This window comes from Paramormyrops kingsleyae, chromosome 14, assembly GCF_048594095.1.
Source record: "Paramormyrops kingsleyae isolate MSU_618 chromosome 14, PKINGS_0.4, whole genome shotgun sequence".
Lineage (NCBI taxonomy): Eukaryota > Metazoa > Chordata > Actinopteri > Osteoglossiformes > Mormyridae > Paramormyrops > Paramormyrops kingsleyae.
In genome coordinates, this window is record NC_132810.1 from 30670 (window position 1) to 50614 (window position 19945).

The 19945-nt window shown below is 39.4% G+C and overlaps 1 protein-coding gene and 1 long non-coding RNA gene across 3 annotated transcripts; one reads left to right on the forward strand and one right to left on the reverse strand.

Annotated features, from left to right (window-relative positions):
• Positions 1 to 84: 84 nt before the first annotated feature.
• LOC111838791 (uncharacterized) lies at positions 85 to 8320 on the reverse strand. Of its 2 annotated transcripts, none has more exons than XM_072698957.1 (9): positions 8297 to 8320; positions 2063 to 2223; positions 1870 to 1968; positions 1667 to 1720; positions 1432 to 1488; positions 1224 to 1348; positions 865 to 957; positions 559 to 718; positions 85 to 284 (listed from the first exon to the last, which is right to left on the reverse strand). In XM_072698957.1, the coding sequence occupies exons 3-9, from the start codon at positions 1889 to 1891 to the stop codon at positions 175 to 177; spliced, it is 621 nt and encodes a 206-aa protein (XP_072555058.1). In that variant the 5' UTR covers positions 1892 to 1968; positions 2063 to 2223; positions 8297 to 8320; the 3' UTR covers positions 85 to 174. The 2 variants fall into 2 exon arrangements, with proteins under 2 accessions (XP_072555058.1, XP_072555057.1); XM_072698956.1 differs by having other exon boundaries at positions 1870 to 1971.
• LOC140578411 (uncharacterized) lies at positions 3917 to 14982 on the forward strand. Its single transcript, XR_011982575.1, has 5 exons — positions 3917 to 3968; positions 14217 to 14310; positions 14527 to 14604; positions 14679 to 14779; positions 14890 to 14982. It is a non-coding gene; the product is annotated as an uncharacterized lncRNA (long non-coding RNA).
• The last annotated feature ends 4963 nt before the right edge of the window (positions 14983 to 19945 follow it).

Sequence of the window (19945 nt, forward strand, 5' to 3'; positions counted from 1 at the left end):
TGCGCCCAGGGAAATAGTTCCTAGGCTAAGTAAAACTCCAAAAAGGCACTCAGGTCCGTTATACAAGGCAGCAAGAGACGTGACTCCACTTACAGTCTTTTATTAACAATCACAATAAAACACCATCCACACGGCAAATTAAAACCTCTGGGCTGGTCCACACAGGGTAGAAGGTTAAGCAGTCAGGCAGAAGATGGCAGCCTGGAACAAAAACACTACAACTCCCCAGTCAGCACAAGTACGTCGGCGCCACGTCGCTGATACGCCGTTCCATAATGCAGACTCTAAAAAACAGAACGGACACAACGGTCACTTACATTGACATTAACCATTTAATAAGGTCTAATCATAAACAGGTTATCCCTTTAGAATTTGATGGTTCAATTTTTACCTGCAGTCTGACAGAAAAGCAACTTTGGGCATTAAAATCAATGAAAACCATGGGAAATAACTATGTAGCATGCATGGGGAGGTTAAACCCATATTGTGTTCAAACAATAAGGATAAAAATCCCAAAAGGTCGATTTTTAATTTTGGTTAAACATTGGTTTTACTTACGAATAATCACATTGACGATTTTTGTATTTTTCATTGGTGTTTTATCCCCTCTGCCACACCAGTTAAGATGCACAGCCAACTGGGGATCAAACACCTTCCCACAGATCATCCAGACTGTTTTCTTCAGTGTTTGTCCCCCAGCCAGTGACAGTTTGGATACCTGGAGGTGACAACAGATGTTTGGTTATACAAAATTTCACATACTTTTGGGTAGTGTATGTATGTGTATGTATATAAGTATATATTATATTTTAGTATCCATGTATTATCTATGTACAAGGTAGTTTTCTTAAACCATAATCATACCAGTTTGTTCTTAAATTCAACATTTTCCAACTGCATTTCAACGTTGTTCAGGTCCTCAGTGTCTTGCAGTGGAAATCTCCCATCCTCTGCACACTAAAAAAAATAATAGATTCTTATAGAAAGACCTGGGTAACAGTGTGCACAAAAATCAGTAAATCTAGTAAGCTACATCGCAAAGTATTTAAAAAATCTCTGTAATTGAGTTAATAGTAATTCACTCAAATGTTATTGATATGAAATATAAACTTATACACCTTGAAACTATTATTTATACTAGGAAAAAAAATAAACATTTCCAAAATCAATCTAAAATAATTTGATTAAAATAGATCATAAAGCAATTTGTACAGTGCACTTGCCGTTGTTAATGGTGCATTTCCAGGACTGTAACCCAACAAGGTAGGTATCTGGGTGACAATTTCAGTCATGTGTTGGACCTGGCTCTGCAACTCCCCCAACATCTGCAGGAGGATCCTCTCGGTCGCTGTAAGGACAATAGAGAATACAGCATTAAATATTTAGACATACATCGAGACAGATGTGGATGTAGATTTGTTTACAACTTACGTGTGCATTGACTCGGTACAAGCTGCCCCGTGGGTAGCTGAGTCCTCGAAGGACTATCTGTAAGAATAAGACAGTAAAAAATTACTCTAAAACCCTAAGTGATCATAATTACTATCTTGTATCGTATTCTGATTCTTTGTGATTGAGTGCAATACTGCACTCTCTAAGTTACCTCTCATTCACACAAATAGCAATTCCATAAAAACAAACAAACACGATTGTTCTGGAATCTTACTTTGTTCTCCTGACAGGTGCAGAGGGTGTGGGACAGCCGGAGAGGATGTTCTTTCTGTAGGCGTATAATTCAGTGTTTAATTCCTGTGCAAGCGCACACATGAAACAGATTACCATATCATTGCACGCATCTTACGTGCACATTTTCTACTGTGTTAATATAAGTTTTTTTTTTTTTTAAGTTATGCAGTTTATGTTACTAACTTTGTTCCCTGAATGTTTGCATGTTGGTGTATTCCAGTGATTCTCCCTCAGTCTCTGGGTGACTATTCAGTGTGTTGGATGGTCCCGGAGAAACTAGATCTGCTTTTGTTGAGGATAAAACAGAAACAAAACAGTGGTAAGCATTTGGATTATGTAACAGAGTAATTCAGTAAAATGATGTTCGTCTTTGTACCTTGGAAGTGGTGTGTGAGACAAGGTCGAGGTGGAGGTGTCGGTGGTGGTGGCAGGAACGATAATTTCCTCTTTCTGTTAAAAGTATTCCCGCTCTGAGAGTAAGCCGAGGGACGTTTCCTCAGTGGAGAACTGTCCAACAAGGCAAATTGCCTTTTAGGTCTGGAAGTACATCAACAAAACACAAAAAATTAGTTCTGCAAATTAACCCAACACATGCAAGTGCACACTCTTATTTAAAATACAGTCATATAAACAGGATATCTTTAAACATAATTATCGATAATAAGAAACATTTAATGTCCAGTATATAAAATAGCTATGTAAATCATACCATGCCCTATATGACAAGTAATATTACTACATTAAATAATTTTATTACAGTAATATTACTACTTCCAGGGTCAAACCCTTTTCTAAAAAAGATCCGACGTGATGCGTAGTTTTCCCTACCAAAAAGCGACCTTCGACTTAAAAGCGACGATCCGACGTTTAAGCAAGCAACGCTTTTCAACACCGCGACGATCCGACGTTTTCGCGAGTAAAACGCAATGCTTCGTAATGGAACGCGATCTAATTGCGACCATCCGCCGTTTATGCGACGTATTAATAATAACAGATACTTTATTGATCCCCGTGGGGAAATTGTTTTTACGCCTCCCTGAACTTGCTCTTTGCAGAGTAAGTTGTCTGCGAAGGGCAGCCACCTGTAGCAGCGCCCAGGGAGCTGGGGGTTAAGAGCCTTGTTCAAGGAGCCACAGACGTGCTAAGGCTGGGTTTGAACCGGCGACCTTGTGATTTCAGGCACACAGCCTTAGCCCACTGAGCCACATGCTGCCGACGTACTTGTGCTGACAGGGTTCCAGGCACACATACCAGCGCCCTGCTGCTGCACACAATACAAAATGCCACCACAAAGTTCCCTTCCTCCCTAATGGCGTCCCAACCCAAAAACAGTCTTAAAACACACAGAAATAATAAAACCCCTCGCTCTATACAATTAATCCTGGCAGTGAAACAGGGAATGACAATCCACCGATCCCCACATTCATAGTAGAGAGAAAGAGGCAAAGCAGCAGAATCCGTGTATCATTCGTTCATTCGTTTTTAATGTGAAACCAAAACAAGAAAAACGGAAAACCACTCGTATTTATCAGTTTTTGTTTCCAAAACCAAAACGACAAAACGGATAATGGCTCGTTTTCCGATTTCCCATTTTGTTCTTTTGATCAGATTGATCAAAATTTTATTAAAAAATTTAAATTGATCAGAGCTGCTTCGAGACGCAGACGCTTAAGTCAGTCACTCTTGTTCTTTCTATTCGTATCACGAAGCTGTAAAAATATATTTAGTTTCTACCTATATATATTTGGAAAGTAGAAGGTTTCTGAGGGTGTTTTTTTAATGTGTATATGACAAAAACTTGCGGAGTTATTTAAATGGTCTCGCGAGAATTCTGTCAGATCCCGCGCTGGCGCCCCCTAGAGCTGGCCATGGTGTTTGGCTAGAGAATGTTCCTTGCGCCACCTGGTGGATATTATATGAAGCACAACAACGTTTTAAAAAAATCTGAAAAAGCGCCTGCAGGGTGCCGCGTGATCACGCGTGCCGAATTGCAGGATGCCGCGTGAAAATAGACGCATTTCTAATGGCCAGATCTGTAAGTTAGTGAGATGATACCAGAAACCACACATCGCAATTCCGAAATTGCTAAGGCCAGAAAGTTATTGTAATGAAACATATCTGTCAATGATTTATTCATGATATGCAAATATATTCATAGACTTTGGTCACGTGAGTCGGTGGTTCAGTATAAAAGTCTCGGTAATTTTTTACGAGCTCACAAACACATTGTAAAGCTGTTTAGACGTGCATCTGGCAAGCATAACTTTTAGAAGCATTATTTGGTAAGTAATGTAAAACCTTTCTTTAGTAGCATTTAGTCTTCTACAATAAGTTTTAAGCCATCTCACCGTTTCTCATAGTGAAACCTTTAGACTATAATTTTTAAATGTTATTAACCCGCTGCACCCATCAAATAGACTGAAAATTGTTTGATAGGCTAATGAAGATTAAAAACGTGCAGGTACTTATGCATATTATTGCATTTGACTTATAATCAAGTCTATTGATGTTTTTCCAAAGCTTAGAAACTTCTAGAAGGTTAATGTAATTTCGGAAATGCTATAACGTAATTGCAGCAATGCTATGAAGCTTAAAGCTAGATAATGCAATTTCAGAAATGCTACAATGAAATTACGGCAATGCTATGAAGCTTGACGCTAGATGATGCAATTCTGGAAATGTTATAACGGAATTCTGGCAATGCTATGAAGCTTCATGCTAGATGATGCAATTACGGAAATGCTATAACATAATTACGGCAATGCTATGACGCTTCACGCTAGAGCAGGGGTGCCCAAACATTTTCCCTTAGTGGGCCAAAATGAAAATCTATCGGAGGACCGCGGGCCAAATGTAATATTTTACACAAAATACAAACACTAATAGTAAAGTAAAGTAGGCTACTTTTATTTATCAAACAGTTATCTAACCTTCCTTTCTGTGTAAATAACATTAAACAAAATATGACAAATAAGTCATATATAGGCATTTCGAGCACGTCTAAACTTTTGTAACTTTTGTACACAGTTCACAGAGGCGGCATCACCTGAAGTAATGGTTTCTAACCGCTTTCAGGTGCTTCCGGCTTTAGAGCCGGAAGAGACTGGGGAGGCAGGTGAGCCCTTGGGCACCAAGGAGCCACCTAGCCCCAGTAGGAGGGAGGCTGTGGTAGTAGGTGATTCAATTATAAGAGGTGTAGATAGTTATGTGTGCACCCGTGATAGAGGGTCCCGTACGGTGTCTTGCCTGCCTGGTGCCCAGGTAGGGGACCTTCCAGATCGAGTGGACAGGCTTTTGGCCCAGTGGTCGTGGTGCATGTTGGCACCAATGACATAGGAAAGGGCAGAAGGGCTGTTCTGCAAGATAAATTTATAGAAGTCGCGGATAAGCTTAGAAGCAGAACATCCACGGTGGTATTCTCTGGAATACTTCCCGTGCCACGTGCAAGTCAGGCAAAATTAGCTGAGATAAGGGGATTAAATGCGTGGCTAAAATGGTGGTGTAGGAAAGAGGGGTTCAGGTTTATGGGGCACTGGATGACCTTCTGGAACAGGTGGGACCTGTTCAAGCCGGACGGGTTGCATCTGAACCATAGGGGAACCAGTGTATTGGGGAGGCGTATGTGCAGAATAGTTGAGGAATGTTTAAACTAGGGACTGGGGGGGCAGGGAGGTCACTTAAGAATTTATGTGGGGAGAGACGGAAAGCCCAAATAAATATTAAAAGTAGACACTGTAAAAGGCCTACCATTAGTGGTCTGTATTTCAATGCTAGCAGTATTAGAAACAAAATTAATGACTTAGAGGCTTTAATTTCTTCAGACAATTATGACATTATAGGAATAACTGAAACATGGATGAGTGACAATGATGGTGATGAATATAATATGGATGGTTATACGTTGTTCCGTAGAGACCGGATAGGCAAGAAGGGAGGTGGTGTTGCAGTATACGTAAAAGAAAACTTGCAGGCAAGGGATCTCACTGATAAAAATAAAAATTCAGAAGCTGTATGGATCAAACTCGATGCTAAAGATTTAAATGGCCTTATTGTCAGGGTTTGTTATAGGGCACCTAATGTAGCTGTAGAGGAAAGCAGAATATTATATGATGATATCAGGATTATGAGTAATAAAAATGATGTGGTGGTTATGGGTGATTTTAATTTACCTGGGATACAGTGGGACACAGTCTCTGGCTCTTCTGTAAATGAACTTGAGATGGTGGAATTAGTACAGGATTGTTTTTTTACTCAGTTTGTTAATACTCCTACCAGGGGAGAAGCCCTTCTTGATCTCGTTTTTTGTAATAACCAGGATAGGATTGGAAAATTAGAGGTTTTAGACCCATTGTACGGTAGTGATCATAACGTGGTTAAATTCGAGGTTAATTTTAGTGTCCGAAGAGCAAAGTCTAAATTAAAAGTATACAATGTTAGGAAGGCTAACTTTAATGGTATGAGACGGAAATTAGAAACTATAAACTGGACAGAGTTAAATAGCAAAACAGTTGAAGAGGCATGGGAATTTTTCAAAAGCACATTGTTGCAAGTGCAAGAGGACTTCATACCTGTTTCCAGCAAAACTAAATCTAGGAAACGACAACCAAGGTGGTTTACTAAGGAAATTAAGAATAAAGTCAGGAGGAAAAGGGCTCTGTTCCACAACTGGAAAATAACTAATGATTTCAAAATCAAGCAGTAGTATCTAAGTCTACTGGCAGAGTTAAAAAATGACATTAGGCTATCAAAGAGGGATGTAGAAAGAAAAATTGCATTGGAGGCTAAGCATGACAGTAAAGGTTTCTTACAATATTTTAACTCCAAGAGAGCACTAAAAGCTGAAATCACTAATTTGCAGGATAGTAAGGGCCTTATAATTGATAACGAAATTGATATGGTAAACGAGTTTAATGATTATTTTTCAAGGGTGTTCACAATAGAGAACACAAGTAACTTACCACCAATTAATACGAATACAGCATCATCTATGACCAATATATGTATAACTGAGGTTGATGTGATACTAAGCCTAGCTAAACTCAAAATAAATAAATCGCAGGGGCCTGATGGCATCTTACCTTTAGTCTTGAAAGAGATGAGGGATATTATTAGCCAACCTTTGACTTTAATATTCCAGAAATCGTTATCTGCGGGTGTGGTACCATCAGATTGGAAGCATGCTAATATAACACCCATATTCAAAAAAGGGGATAGAAGTAATCCAGCAAACTATAGGCCAATCAGTTTAACTAGCATTACTGGAAAAATAATGGAAGCTATAATTCAAGTGAAAATGGTAGATTACCTAGATGCAAATAACATTATGAAGGATAGCCAACATGGATTTAGGAGAGGTAGATCCTGCTTAACGAATCTGCTTGAGTTCTTTGAGGAAGCTACAAGTGAAATTGATCACAAAAAGGCCTATGATGTGATTTACTTAGATTTCCAGAAAGCCTTTGATGTTGTCCCCCACAAACGGCTCTTGTTAAAGCTTAAAGCTGCAGGAATTTTAGGAACTGTGGCAGCTTGGATCAAAAACTGGCTAACTGATAGGAAGCAGCGAGTAGTTATTAGAGGCACTATGTCACAGTGGGCCTCCGTTTATAGTGGGGTACCGCAGGGTTCAATTTTAGGACCACTATTGTTCCTAATTTACATTAATGATATTGACACGAATACATACAGTAAACTGGTTAAATTTGCAGACGACACTAAGGTGGGCGGGGTAGCAGATACTAATCTAGCAGCAGAGAGGCTTCAAAGGGATCTGGATTTAATTAGCGAATGGGCTGATACCTGGCAGATGAAATTTAACACAGATAAATGTAAGGTAATCCATGCAGGGAGCAGAAATATACAGTACAGATATTTTATGGGTTCCACTGAAATAAAGGTAGCTGATTACGAGAAAGATCTCGGTATGTATGTTGATGCTTCCGTGTCCCACTCTCGCCAATGTGGGGAAGCAATAAAAAAGGCGAACAGAATGTTTGGTTATATCTCTAGATGTGTGGGGTTTAAGTCAAGGGAGGTGATGTTACACTTATATAATTCCTTGGTAAGACCCCACCTAGAATACTGTGTGCAGGTTTGGTCACCATACCTCAAGAAGGACATTGCTGCTTTAGAAAAGGTGCAACGAAGAGCTACGAGAATGATTCCTGGTCTTAGAGGAATGTCTTACGAGGAGAGGTTAACGGAACTGAATCTGTTCAGCCTTGAGCAAAGGAGACTAAGGGGGGATACGATTCAGGTCTATAAGATTCTAACGGGTCTGGATGCTGTTCAGCCAAATGACTATTTCAATATTAGTCTAAATACTAGAACTCGTGGCCATAAGTGGAAATTAGCGGGAGAACATTTTAAAACAAATTTGAGGAAGCACTTCTTTACATAGCGTGTAGTCAGAGTATGGAATAGTCTTCCTGCTATTGTAGTGGAAGCTAAAACCATTGGTTCCTTTAAATCAGAGCTAGATAAGATTTAAACAACTGTGAGCTATTAGTTATCTCCAAACGACCTTTGATGGGCCAAATGGCCCATGCTCGTTTGTAAATTTATGTTCTTATGTACTGTTTATAAATATCAATAATCAAAGTGTACTTACCATTTGTGTTGTAATTTTTTGGTTCCAGTAGCTAGTAAACTTCTGCCTCACCATTGCCTTTAGGGATTCTGGAAAAACAAGTCTTCTTCTACATCTTAATTTCTGAAATATAACACAGATAGCATGTCTTTCATAACAACATAAATGTTTTCTGTATATCACACCTATTTAAAAAAATATCTCGAGCCTCACCCTTCCCTCTATGTCTTCCACATATTTCGGTAGCGGACTGGGAAGCTGCCACAATAAAGTTAACAGATTACAAATTTTACATAGGCAAGTATATTGCAGTCAACAGAGATCATTATGCTTTTTCCCTTACTGGTACAAGATATTGTTTAGACTTACCTCATGGTTAACTTCCTCTTCCTTGTCACTATCAATAACAAACTTAAAATCAATGTTATGTTCCTCCTCCTCATCTTTCTCCACTTCCTCCTGATCTTCCTCTGCTTCCTCCATATCGCTCTGCCATTGCTGCATATATTCTTCCCCTTCCTCCATATCTTTCTCACATTGCTGCATATCTTTCTCCACTTCCTGCATATCTTCTTCCCCTTCATCCATATCTGCCTCCCATTGCTCCATATCTTCCTGCACTTCATCCATATCTCTCTCCACTTCTCCCTCTTGTTGTCCGACCTCGACCACTTCTTCTCCAGCATCAACAGGCATGAAGATAATATCTGTTGAAAAGACATACATTGTTAACATCATAATTACTATTTTTACAATTATCTATAACTGACATTTACCTGCTTCTTCCTCATGTTCACAGGCAACAACTTCCATTGAAAGCTGACTGGGAACTGGCTCTGACAAAACAACTGCCTCCTGACAGTCATCTTCATCAGAGTCAATCAGCCGTCTCGAATAACGTTTATTACTTTTCATTGGCTGCATGGTAGCCTTCTTTTTACCAATGCCCAAGGCATCATTAAGTAGAGCGCGACCACGGTGAAGATCATGCAGTTCAGGTTCGGCGACGTAAAACCGGTCCGCCGTTTCGACACTGTGGCACATGATTTGGGCCACCAGTCGGCGCTGCTCTTCGGGCAGGCTTCTCTGTACCTGTAAACAAGATAGATAAACTGATGACTACGGCCAGTAAAGTTAAGACAAAACCAGAAAAGACATGTTGCAAATCCGTAATTGCTAAGTCAGTGAGACAAAACCGGAAAAGACACATTGCCAATCAGAAATTGCTAAGTTAGTTAGACAACACCGGAAAAGACACAGCGACAATCAGAAATTGCTAAGTCAGTAAGGCAAAACCGGAAAAGACACGTCGCCAATCAGAAATTGCTAAGTGAGTAAGGCAAAACCGGAAAAGACACGTCGCCAATCAGAAATTACTTAGCAGTTCCTAATCTGCTAAGTTAGTCTAATGAAACCAGAAATGACATGTCTCAGTTCCGACTTTGCTAAGTTAGTCTAATGAAACCAGAAAAGACATGTCACAGTTCCTAATCCGCTAAGTTAGTCTAATGAAACCAGAAAAGACACGTCACAGTTCCTAATATGCTAAGTTAGTCTAATGAAACCAGAAAAGACACGTCACAGTTCCTAATCTGCTAAATTAGTCTAATGAAACCAGAAATGACACATCTCAGTTCCGACTTTGCTAAGTTAGTCTAATGAAACCAGAAAAGACACGTCACAGTTCCTAATCTGATAAATTAGTCTAATGAAACCAGAAATGACACGTCTCAGTTCCGACTTTGCTAAGTTAGTCTAATGAAACCAGAAAAGACACGTCACAGTTCCTAATCTGCTAAGTTAGTCTAATGAAACCAGAAATGAGACGTCACAGTTCCAACTCTGCTAAGTTAAGACGAAACCAGAAAACACACGTCACAGTTCCTAATCTGCTAAGTTAGTCTAATGAAACCAGAAATGAGACGTCACAGCTCCGACTTTGCTATGTTAGTCTACTGAAACCAGAAAAGACACGTCGCACTTCCGAAGCTGCTAAGTGAGTAAGACAAAACCGGAAAAGACAGGTCGCCAATCAGAAATCGCTAAGTTAGTTAGACAACACAGGAAAACATACCTCGCAAATCAGAAATTGCACATTAACATCGCTTGAAATGAAGACTTACACAAGTCGAAACGGCGGACCGGATGTCCGTAACGCCGAATCCCCTGGGCATCCCACAATCAAGACATACTTTCTGAACAAGATCACAGAGCTTGTTCAGTGGCTCTCCAGACGATGAAAAAAATAAGGTGACAGGATTATAGCAGTATCCTGGCAGTTTTGGTCTCATTTCATTAAACTGCTGTATCCAAAAATGCTCCCTGCTAGCGAGGACAATTTTTGCCCTCCCAAATGAGGCCGATGTCTTGTGGCTGGAGACCTTTGAGAATGGGACAATGTGTTACTAAGCATGGTGGAAAACAGCAGGTAAATGTAGTCAAAACAAACATCACTTACATGTTACACCAGGGGTCCCCAACTCCAGTCCTGGAGGGCCGGAGCCCTGCACATTTTTGGGTTTCCCCTCATTTAACACACCTGATTCAACTCCTTGTGCTAATTACCACACAGCTCTTGAGCTGAATCATTTGTGGTGGAACAGGGAAAGAACTAAGCTACACAGGGCTCCGGCCCCCCAGGACTGGAGTTGGGTATCCATGGGTTACACAGTTGAATAATTTAATTACATTTAATTTCTGTTTATATACTACCTTTTACAACTTAGCTGTCCCAAGTCACTTTATGTCATGTCATGATCTAAAAATGAGCACAATGTCAATTAATTTTTAGGTACTCACATTGATGACATACTGATCATCGATCACCTGGCACTCACGAAATTCAACCGTTGTGAGGTTGACCAAAACACTCACACGGTGCCCGGTGCAGACAAATATATATGTTGCCAACGCCCCTATGGTCTTGTTCCTTATATTAATGTTACTCGGGTCTTCAGAGAGTGCATCTGTGACCAAAACAGAGCAAGGTACTTACAAGACATTAGCAAGCATTCTTTTGCATTATATGAACAATAATTTCTATAATTTTTTTTTTATAAATTAGTGATTAGTGGTCATTGTTAACACATCACAGCACACAATGCACAACATGTGTCCTTTGCATTTAACAAATATGTGACATCGTGACATAGCAATGGGCAGCTAATTAAACAAACGCAGCCCCACAATACCAGAAATTATGCAATTGAGATTTACATATTTAAGAAATTTGCAGGGGTCACAGGCTGCCCGCTTACCAAGAGCATCTGGAATTCTGCTCCGTAGCTCCGTGATGAGGTCACATAGGTCGTCTCTGGTAGGCATCCTCTTTCTTTTATAATCTTTAACACATTGCCTGTGCACTACAATTTCTTTAGCTATGGCACTTCTTTGCATTTTTAAATGCCGTAGCAGACCCTGTAAAATTCTCTGGCCAAGGCGTACAGCTGTTGGCCGTCTATCAATGAGAAATTGCAAAAACTTGCAAACTGAAAGCAGATAGTTTCTGCAGGTCGTGACCTTAAATTTTTGTGACAAATCCTTCACCCAGTTAATTAATTTACTGTGGTCATTAAGAAATTTCAGGTGACCAGGTGCTGTTTTCATTGAAGAGCCCCACATGAACTTGATGAAGCCATTGACATAATTTAACTCCTGCTTCATATTTTGAGCTCTTCTCCTGTTGTCACCAACACGGAATAAGCTCTCCTTATAATCTGGAAGAATTTTATCTAAGAAAGGAACAAAATTAACCATCTGTAATGAGGCTATTTATAATGTGAATAGCGATCTTCCGGTGACAGCGGAATGACGCCCCCAATGCAGGTAAAACAAAGGTGACATGATTTACTTTTTTACCAGTTTAACCTAATTTTAATAACTTTAATATTTCCAACAATTAACATTTTGAAAAGAATACAGGTTATGGATTTAGTTAGCATTTTTATTCACGTTTCTGTAAGATTTCAGATAGTTATGAACTGAAATAAACAAGAAAGATATTAGGCATCGCCAGCAATGACATCAACTACAGGTTAAATTGACTGCATGATATAAGAAATGTCATAATCATTATTATACTTACCAAAGAAGAAGATCTTATGCATTACTAGGCTATCGCCTGATTTGTCCCGATTCGGCCCCTCAAATTGCTCAAGGCGGCACTCAAGCTCCTCGATTCGGCGCTTCATTATTTCCATCTCATTATCTTTCTCCTTTGTTTCTTCTGTGCTTTAAAACTGCCTTTTTGGCAGCAGCACATTTGGCTTGGTGAACCGTGGTCTTAATCTCTTCAACACTTATATCATGATTTAGTTGCAGGTGCTTGTCTAGCCGAATTAATTGTTTTGCAGGACAATCAGTGATTGGGCAGTCTAGTGGACCAGCAAACCGGCCCGTCTTACAAGAAACGAGGAGCTTTCGCTCCTTGCTGCTTGCAATGTTATGTACATCTCTTAAATGTACTGTCACATTCATATAGGATACGTGACACAATGGGCAAGGCACCTTTTTACGACCCATGTTTCCTTTGAAAAAATAAAAATGAAATTAGATATATAGATAGATAGACAGATAGATACCTTATCATAAAGTAAAATATATAAATAGATGTCATTAAACCAGAAAACACACGTCACACTTCCAAAGTTGCCAAGTTAGTAAGATGACACCGGAAGACATACATCACAATACCGGAATCGCTAGGTTAGTGTAATGAAACCAGACAGCACACATCACAGTTCCAAAGTTGCTAAGTAAGTGTAATAAAACCATAAAACACATGTCACACTTCCAAAGTTGCTAAGTTAGTAGGATGATACCAGAAAAGTCACATAATTCCTAATCTGCTATGTTAGTAAGATGATACCAGAAACCACGCATCACAATTCCAAAATTGCTAAGTTAGTCTAATGAACCCATAAGAGGTACGTCGCAGTTCCAAAGTTGCTAAGTTGGTAAGATGATACCAGAAAGACACTTCGCAATTCCAAAATGTGTCAGTCACAAATTTTCACACTTTGTGAATTTTGCACTATTTTTGAACTTTATCACCACAAAGGTCTGACAGGGCATTACTAACAGTTCAGGAAATATTACAAAAAATGTTTTAAGTGTAATTGCGGAAGTGCACGGTCAGTTGATGGTCACAATATTAAATTATGGTTTTGTTAATGATTTATTCGTAATATGTAAATCAATTTATAGACTTTAGGTATTCATTGGGCGAAAATCTGTCACGTGAGAGGGTGGTTCAGTATAAAAGTCTCGGTACTTTTTCACCTCACAACAACATCAAAAAGCTGGCTGCAAGCTTTATTGTTCAAAGCATTATTTGGTAAGTAATGTAAAAAAAATTAGTATAATTTAGCAGTTTTAATCAATCTCACTGTTTATTTGTGAGTGAAATGCTTAGACTAAAATGTTTAAATGTAAGCGAGATGCTGTGCCCGTCTAATACGGTGACTGAGAAACATTTGGTAGGCTAATGAAGATCAGAAACGTGAAGCGGCATATTAATGTGATTGCATTTGACTTGCAATCAAGTCTATTGATGTTTTTCCAATGCTTGGAAACTTCTAGAAGGTTCTTGCTGTAATTAAAAAATGCTATGAAACTTCACGCTAGATAACGCAATTCTGGAGATGCTATAACGAAACTCCGGCAGTGCTATGAAGCTTGAAGCTAGATGACGGAATCCTGGAAATGCTTAGAAACTTCTAGAAGGTTCTTGACGTAATTCAGAAATGCTATAAAGCTTCACGCTAGATTACGCAATTCTGGAAATGCTATAACGAAATTCTGACAGTGCTATGAAGCTAAAAGCTAGAAAGCTAGATAATGACATTCCGGGAATGCTAAGAGACTTTATGGTGGCTTGTCTTCTGTAGTGTCATATATTGCAATGGATGAGATAGGAAAGCCTAACTTTAATCTTTTCCAGGATAATCATCATCATGGCAAGGGCAACCAGTAAAATTTACAAACAAGGAAAAGAAAGTGCGTCTGCGCAGAACTGCAAAAATAAAGAGCGTGAAGTAAGTAATCATAATTTGTCACTGATAGATACACAGGTAAAACTAAAAACATATATTAAAGTTTTTTATTGTACCATCACAATACCTTGAGAATATCTGTGAGATTATGAAAATGCAAGCTGGTGAGGCATTGTACACAAACACACGCACAAACATGCATATATATATCAATGTGTATGGTGTTATTAAAGATATGTTTCTTCTGATTCATTAAAGGCAGCAGTTGAAAAACTAAATTACATCCTGACCGATATTTGCCTTGACATGTGGACTCGCCCAATTCCTGAGGACATTGTAAGAACACTCATGTAATTTCATTGGTTGTTCAAAATTAAAAAGGTTAAACTGATTTAATGCTTACTTTTCAGCTCCGTCATTATACGAAAGGCTATCCTCATCTGCTAGCTGCGATGAAAGAGGTGAAGCTTAACCTGCGCGATATCTCTTATTATATGAAGAAGATAGAAAAGTAAGTTAAGACATTGAAAAACTTAATGTGCTACTGCAACTACTATTACTTTATGTTATGGTTGCTGTCGCTGGTGATTGATGTTTGTCTGCTGTCTGTTTAAATTTCAGGCGTAAGGATGCATTGGCGCCGACTGCTCCAGTCCATCCAAATTAGATTTAATGAAGATGCTGTTAAGTGTAATAAAAGGTTGTTAAGTTAAATCAGTGTCTGACTTCTTTGTTTTGCATATTGGTCACTAGACAATTCATATTGTCTTACCGGTTTGTAATAATCAAATGAAGTTAAGTTAGTGAAAAGGACACGTCGCAATTCCGAAGTTGCCAAGTTAGTGAAATGTAACCAGAAAACGTCAATTCCGGACTTGCTAAGTTAGTAAGATGATACCAGAAAACACATGTCGCAATTCTGGGTTTGTAACTTAGTGCTACGTTAGTAGGATGATACCAGAAACCACACATCGCAATTACGGAATCGCTAAGTTAGTAAGATGATACCAGAAAAGTCACATAACAATACCTGAATTGCTAACTTAGTAAGACGATACCAGAAAACACACGTCACAATTTCGAAGTTGCTAAGTTAGTCAAACCGGAAAACGCATGTTTCCGGAAATATCACTAACAAAGTTGGTTTTGTAATATTAAAAACATTGTAGAAATTTTTTGGCCAGGTCTGCACTAATGATGCTGCAAGTGCTTCATCAGGCATCCGTCTAGTATGTCTCCACCGAGTTTCAGACCTGCAGCTCGTACGGCTGGGCCGTTACGGCCCCTCATGTTCGTTTGCGGCCTACTCTCTCATATGTCCCCATTGACTTGCATTGCCCAACTTAGCAAATTCTACGGCCCACTATAGCTCTTTGCTAAGTGCTGCGTTCATGAGGCTAGGCACACTTATTCATATGTATAACTAGTTTGTGCAGGCCGAATTTCAGACCCCTAGCTCGTACGGCTCAGCCATGACGCCCCCACATGTTAGTTTGAGGCCTAGTCGAAAAAGTGCAGCCACTAATGATAAAATATGCGTTGGTTTCAAATTAAGGAGGCATAATTTTAATGGACATGTATAGATTACATTTAGGAGCAGACTGTCTAGTATCAGGAGCACTTTTAATCATTTTCCTAGGTCACTGCTACCTGAAGTTATGGCCTGTCTAATGAGAGGTGTGTTGTCTCCATTCACTTAACATTGCCGATAATAGCAAATTCAAGAGGTCACTGTAGGCCTTTCGTAAGGGTCACATTCATAAAACTTGGCAGACTTGATCCAAAGCTGATCTACTTTATGCATGCCAAAGGTCAGATGTGTAGGTCATATGGTTCGGCCGTGACGCCCCCTAATGTTAGTTTGAGGCCTAGTAAGACGGGAAAACACTTAGTACTTCCGACATTGCTAAGTTAGTGAGATGATACCAAGAAAGTCACATAACAATCACTAAAGTGCTAAGTTAGTAAGATGATACCAAAAACCACACATCATGATTCCGGAATCGCTAAGTTAGTAAGATGATACCAGAAATGTCACATAACAATACCTGAACTGCTAAGTTAGTAAGATGATACCAGAAATGTCACATAACAATACCTGAACTGCTAAGTTAGTAAGATGATACCAGAAAACACACATCACAATGCCGTAATTGCTAAGTTAGTAATATGATACCAGAAAAGTCACATCGCAATTCCTAAAGTGCTAAGTTAGTAAGATGATACCAGAAAAGTCACGTCACAGTACCGGAATTGCTAGATTAGTAAGATAATACCAGAAATGTCACGTCGCAGTTCCGGGATCGCTAAGTTAGTAAGATGATACCAGAAAAGTCACATGACGATACCAGAAAACACACATCACAAGTCCGACGTTGCTAAGTTAGTCAAACCGGAAAACGCACGTTTCCGGAAATATCACTAACAAAGTTGGTTTTGTAATATTAAAAACATTGTAGAAATTTTTTGGTCAGGTCTGCACTGATGATGCTGCACGTGCTTCATCAGGCATCCGTCTAGTATGTCTCCACCGAGTATCAGACCTGCAACTCGTACGGCTGGGCCGTTACGGCCCCTCATGTTCGTTTGCGGCCTACTCTCTCATATGTCCCCATTGACTTGCATTGCCCAACTTAGCAAATTCTACAGCCCACTATAGCTCTTTGGTAAGTGCTGCGTTCATGAGGCTTGGCACACTTATTCATACATATAACTAGTTTGTGCAGGCCGAATTTCAGACCTCTAGCTCGTACGGCTCAGCCGTGACGCCCCCACATGTTAGTTTGAGGCCTAGTCAAAAAAGTGCAGCCACTAATGATAAAATATGCGTTGGTTTCAAATTAAGGAGGCATAATTTTAATGGACATGTATAGATTACATTTAGGAGCAGACTGTCTAGTATCAGGAACACTTTGGATCATCTCCCTAGGCCACTGCTACCTGTAGTTATGCCCTGTCAAAAGACTACATTTACTTAACATTGCCTACCGTAGCAAATTCAAAGGGCCACTGCGGGACTTTGGTAAGGGCCACAGTCATCAGACACGGCACACTTATTCGTTAATGTATCTAGTTTACGTGTGCCAAATTTCAGACCTGTAGGTGGTACGGGTCTGTCGTAGGCCCCCCCGAAGCCCCCCGAGGCCATAAAGCGCACATCCGGAACCGCACGACGCGTCACCAAAAGTAAAGCCCCTTCTTTGACATGAAGATCTGCTAATTAAGGTGATATCTATACAGGAAATTAAAGGGCAGACTCTGTAGTTTTAGTAGCACTTTAAATGGTGTTCCTAGGCCACTGCTAGCTGATACCAGAAAAGTCACGTCACAGTACCGGAATTGCTAGGTTAGTAAGATGATACCAGAAAACAACCGACACAGTTCTTAAACCAAGTTTACAGTTAACAATTCCAGAATAAAATTATTTAAAACTCAGTCATGCCACCCAGTGGGAAATGTGTGGAATTTGTAAGTCCCCCCCAGTAAAGAAATTCACAATTGCTAATTTATTAGCAATTGTGTAATTTTGAATACATGTGATTTTACATAGGCAAGGACAGAATTGCCACTGCAAGGACTAATTAACCCTTAGGAGTCGGCGGACCCGCAGGCGGGGACACTTGCATTTTTTTCTGGTAACCGTGAAAAGAACTTAAAATGCGTCGTCATGTTTGATCATACACGTAAGTGTAGTACATCATTTTAATCTGTAAATGGTCTACTTTTATTCATGTATACTCACAATATCCACGAAACATTGTGCTTTTGTAAAATAAAGAAAATAAACAGGGTGCGCTTTCAGCTGTCTCAGTCTCCGCGAAAATCTTTTTGAAACACGTCACTAAAATGAACTGAAACTCCGCGAATATTGCACAGGCAGACATGAGAAATATATCTATAGAAAGTTTAAAGTGTCTACTTTTAAATAAAGCAATTTAAATGAAAAATAAATATTTTCAGTTTATGTAATCCATGTGAAACCAAGGAGAGGCACAGAATTTCTGTCGCACTTCATTATCTGCTAATGACCCGAGGCAGGGCACGCCCACAGCCATTCACACGGAAAACAGTCCGGGCAGCATGCGTACAAGGCTACGCCCCCCGGCTTAAAAACACATACAGTCTAATGGCGCGTTCGTTTTTCTCTCGGAAATTCTGAGTTGAGTGACATTATGGTGCGTTCGACTATTTCTCTCCAAGTCGGAACTCGGATGAAAACGTCACGAAACGTCAAGAAAAACGTTGCTTCCCGTCGGAAACACGCCTCTTTCATGACGTTGAAGTCGGACAAGATTTGCCCTAAGAGCCTGTCACTTACCAGCCAATCAAAAAAAAAGAAAGGGCCTACACAATAGCCAATCAGAAAATAGTACTATTGTATCTGGGTAAAATACAACACAACAACCAATGAAAAGGCATCCTGTGGAATGTCACTCTTGCCTGTCTTCAAAACTTGACAGCCCTGGGGTAAGTTATTAAGTCTTATATAACTCTTATTCTGATAATATTAAACTAATATTAGTAAATATTTTCCTCACTTCAGCTAGCTTTTGTCAGCTTATGTGAAACATTGGCTTTCAATGCCATTTACATAGGTTAGTGTAGCATGTAGATAACTCTGCTAACATGCTGCCTTATGTAGCAAACATGTTTCCTGGTGGCTAAGATAATGCCTTATGGAGTTTACAGATGTTTGTAAATGTTCTAATGTATTTCACCTCGTTTTGGATAGCTTTAGATTATGGTTGCTAATATATATTTGGCTCCGTTTTGGTTAGCCTATAATACTGCTATCGGTAATGTTATTTAGCACAAACATTTCGGGTGTAAATGTTTGAGATGCTAACATTTTTTTATTTATTTGCTTTTAGGAATGTGTCTGCATCACCCTTGCCTTCACCAGCACCTCACATCGGGACATGCATGCTAAATAAACCACAAACCAAGAAATATGTTTCTGTCCTCAAATTATTTTCTTGTAGCACTTTCCTCTGTCCCATACCTGACTGAAAGGGGTAATTATACAGCTCATTATGCAGGTCTTTGTCTTCTCTGGTGTGAACTACAGCATTATTCATGAACATTCCCACCTCCTCGCATATGGCCTTTCTAAACAAAAAGTGTCTTAGAAAATTTAAATGAATGTATTGTTTTCTGTAAATGAGTGAGTGAGATGATTGTCACATCATTTTGAAGTAAAACCTCTACACTACAAGATGCAGGTCACAAAAGTCTTGTACACAAATGTCATGAATGTGTTTTGTGGTCTAATTTCAGTGACTTATTTTTTTGTTGTTTTCAATAATCACGCATAACTTTTTTTCTCCAATATAACGACTTGTACATACATGCTGCTCATATATTATTGTAGCCCAGTTTCTGCTGAATACAATGTTATCAGACTTTAGACATTTATATGTTTATAAGTAACTGAAAAATACACAAATGTCAGGACATGTCAGAATCTCTTCAGGGCTCCAAAACACCTTCAGACCCCTAAGGGTTAAAGTTTCTCCACCTCACATTAACAATTTTGGACTGCATCATTAATGATCAGTCATGTTAACAGTTCTAAATTGCATTTGCAGTTTGGAATTCTGAATGTGCACCTACACCTTGACATGTCACAAATCCGAAATAGCTACCTGAATTGCAAAGTTAGTAAGATGGTACCAGA

What these genes read in the sequence shown, in the direction of transcription:
- LOC111838791 (XM_072698957.1), bottom strand. Translation starts at nt 1,891, where the DNA reads ATGCAAACATTCAGGGAACAAA. An exon ending in GCAAACATTCAGGGAACAAA is followed by an intron (nt 1,721 to 1,869) that starts GTTAGTAACATA and finishes ATACGCCTACAG; the next exon opens with AAAGAACATCCTCTCCGGCT. An exon ending in AATCGTCAATGTGATTATTC is followed by an intron (nt 285 to 558) that starts GTAAGTAAAACC and finishes TCTGTTTTTTAG; the next exon opens with AGTCTGCATTATGGAACGGC.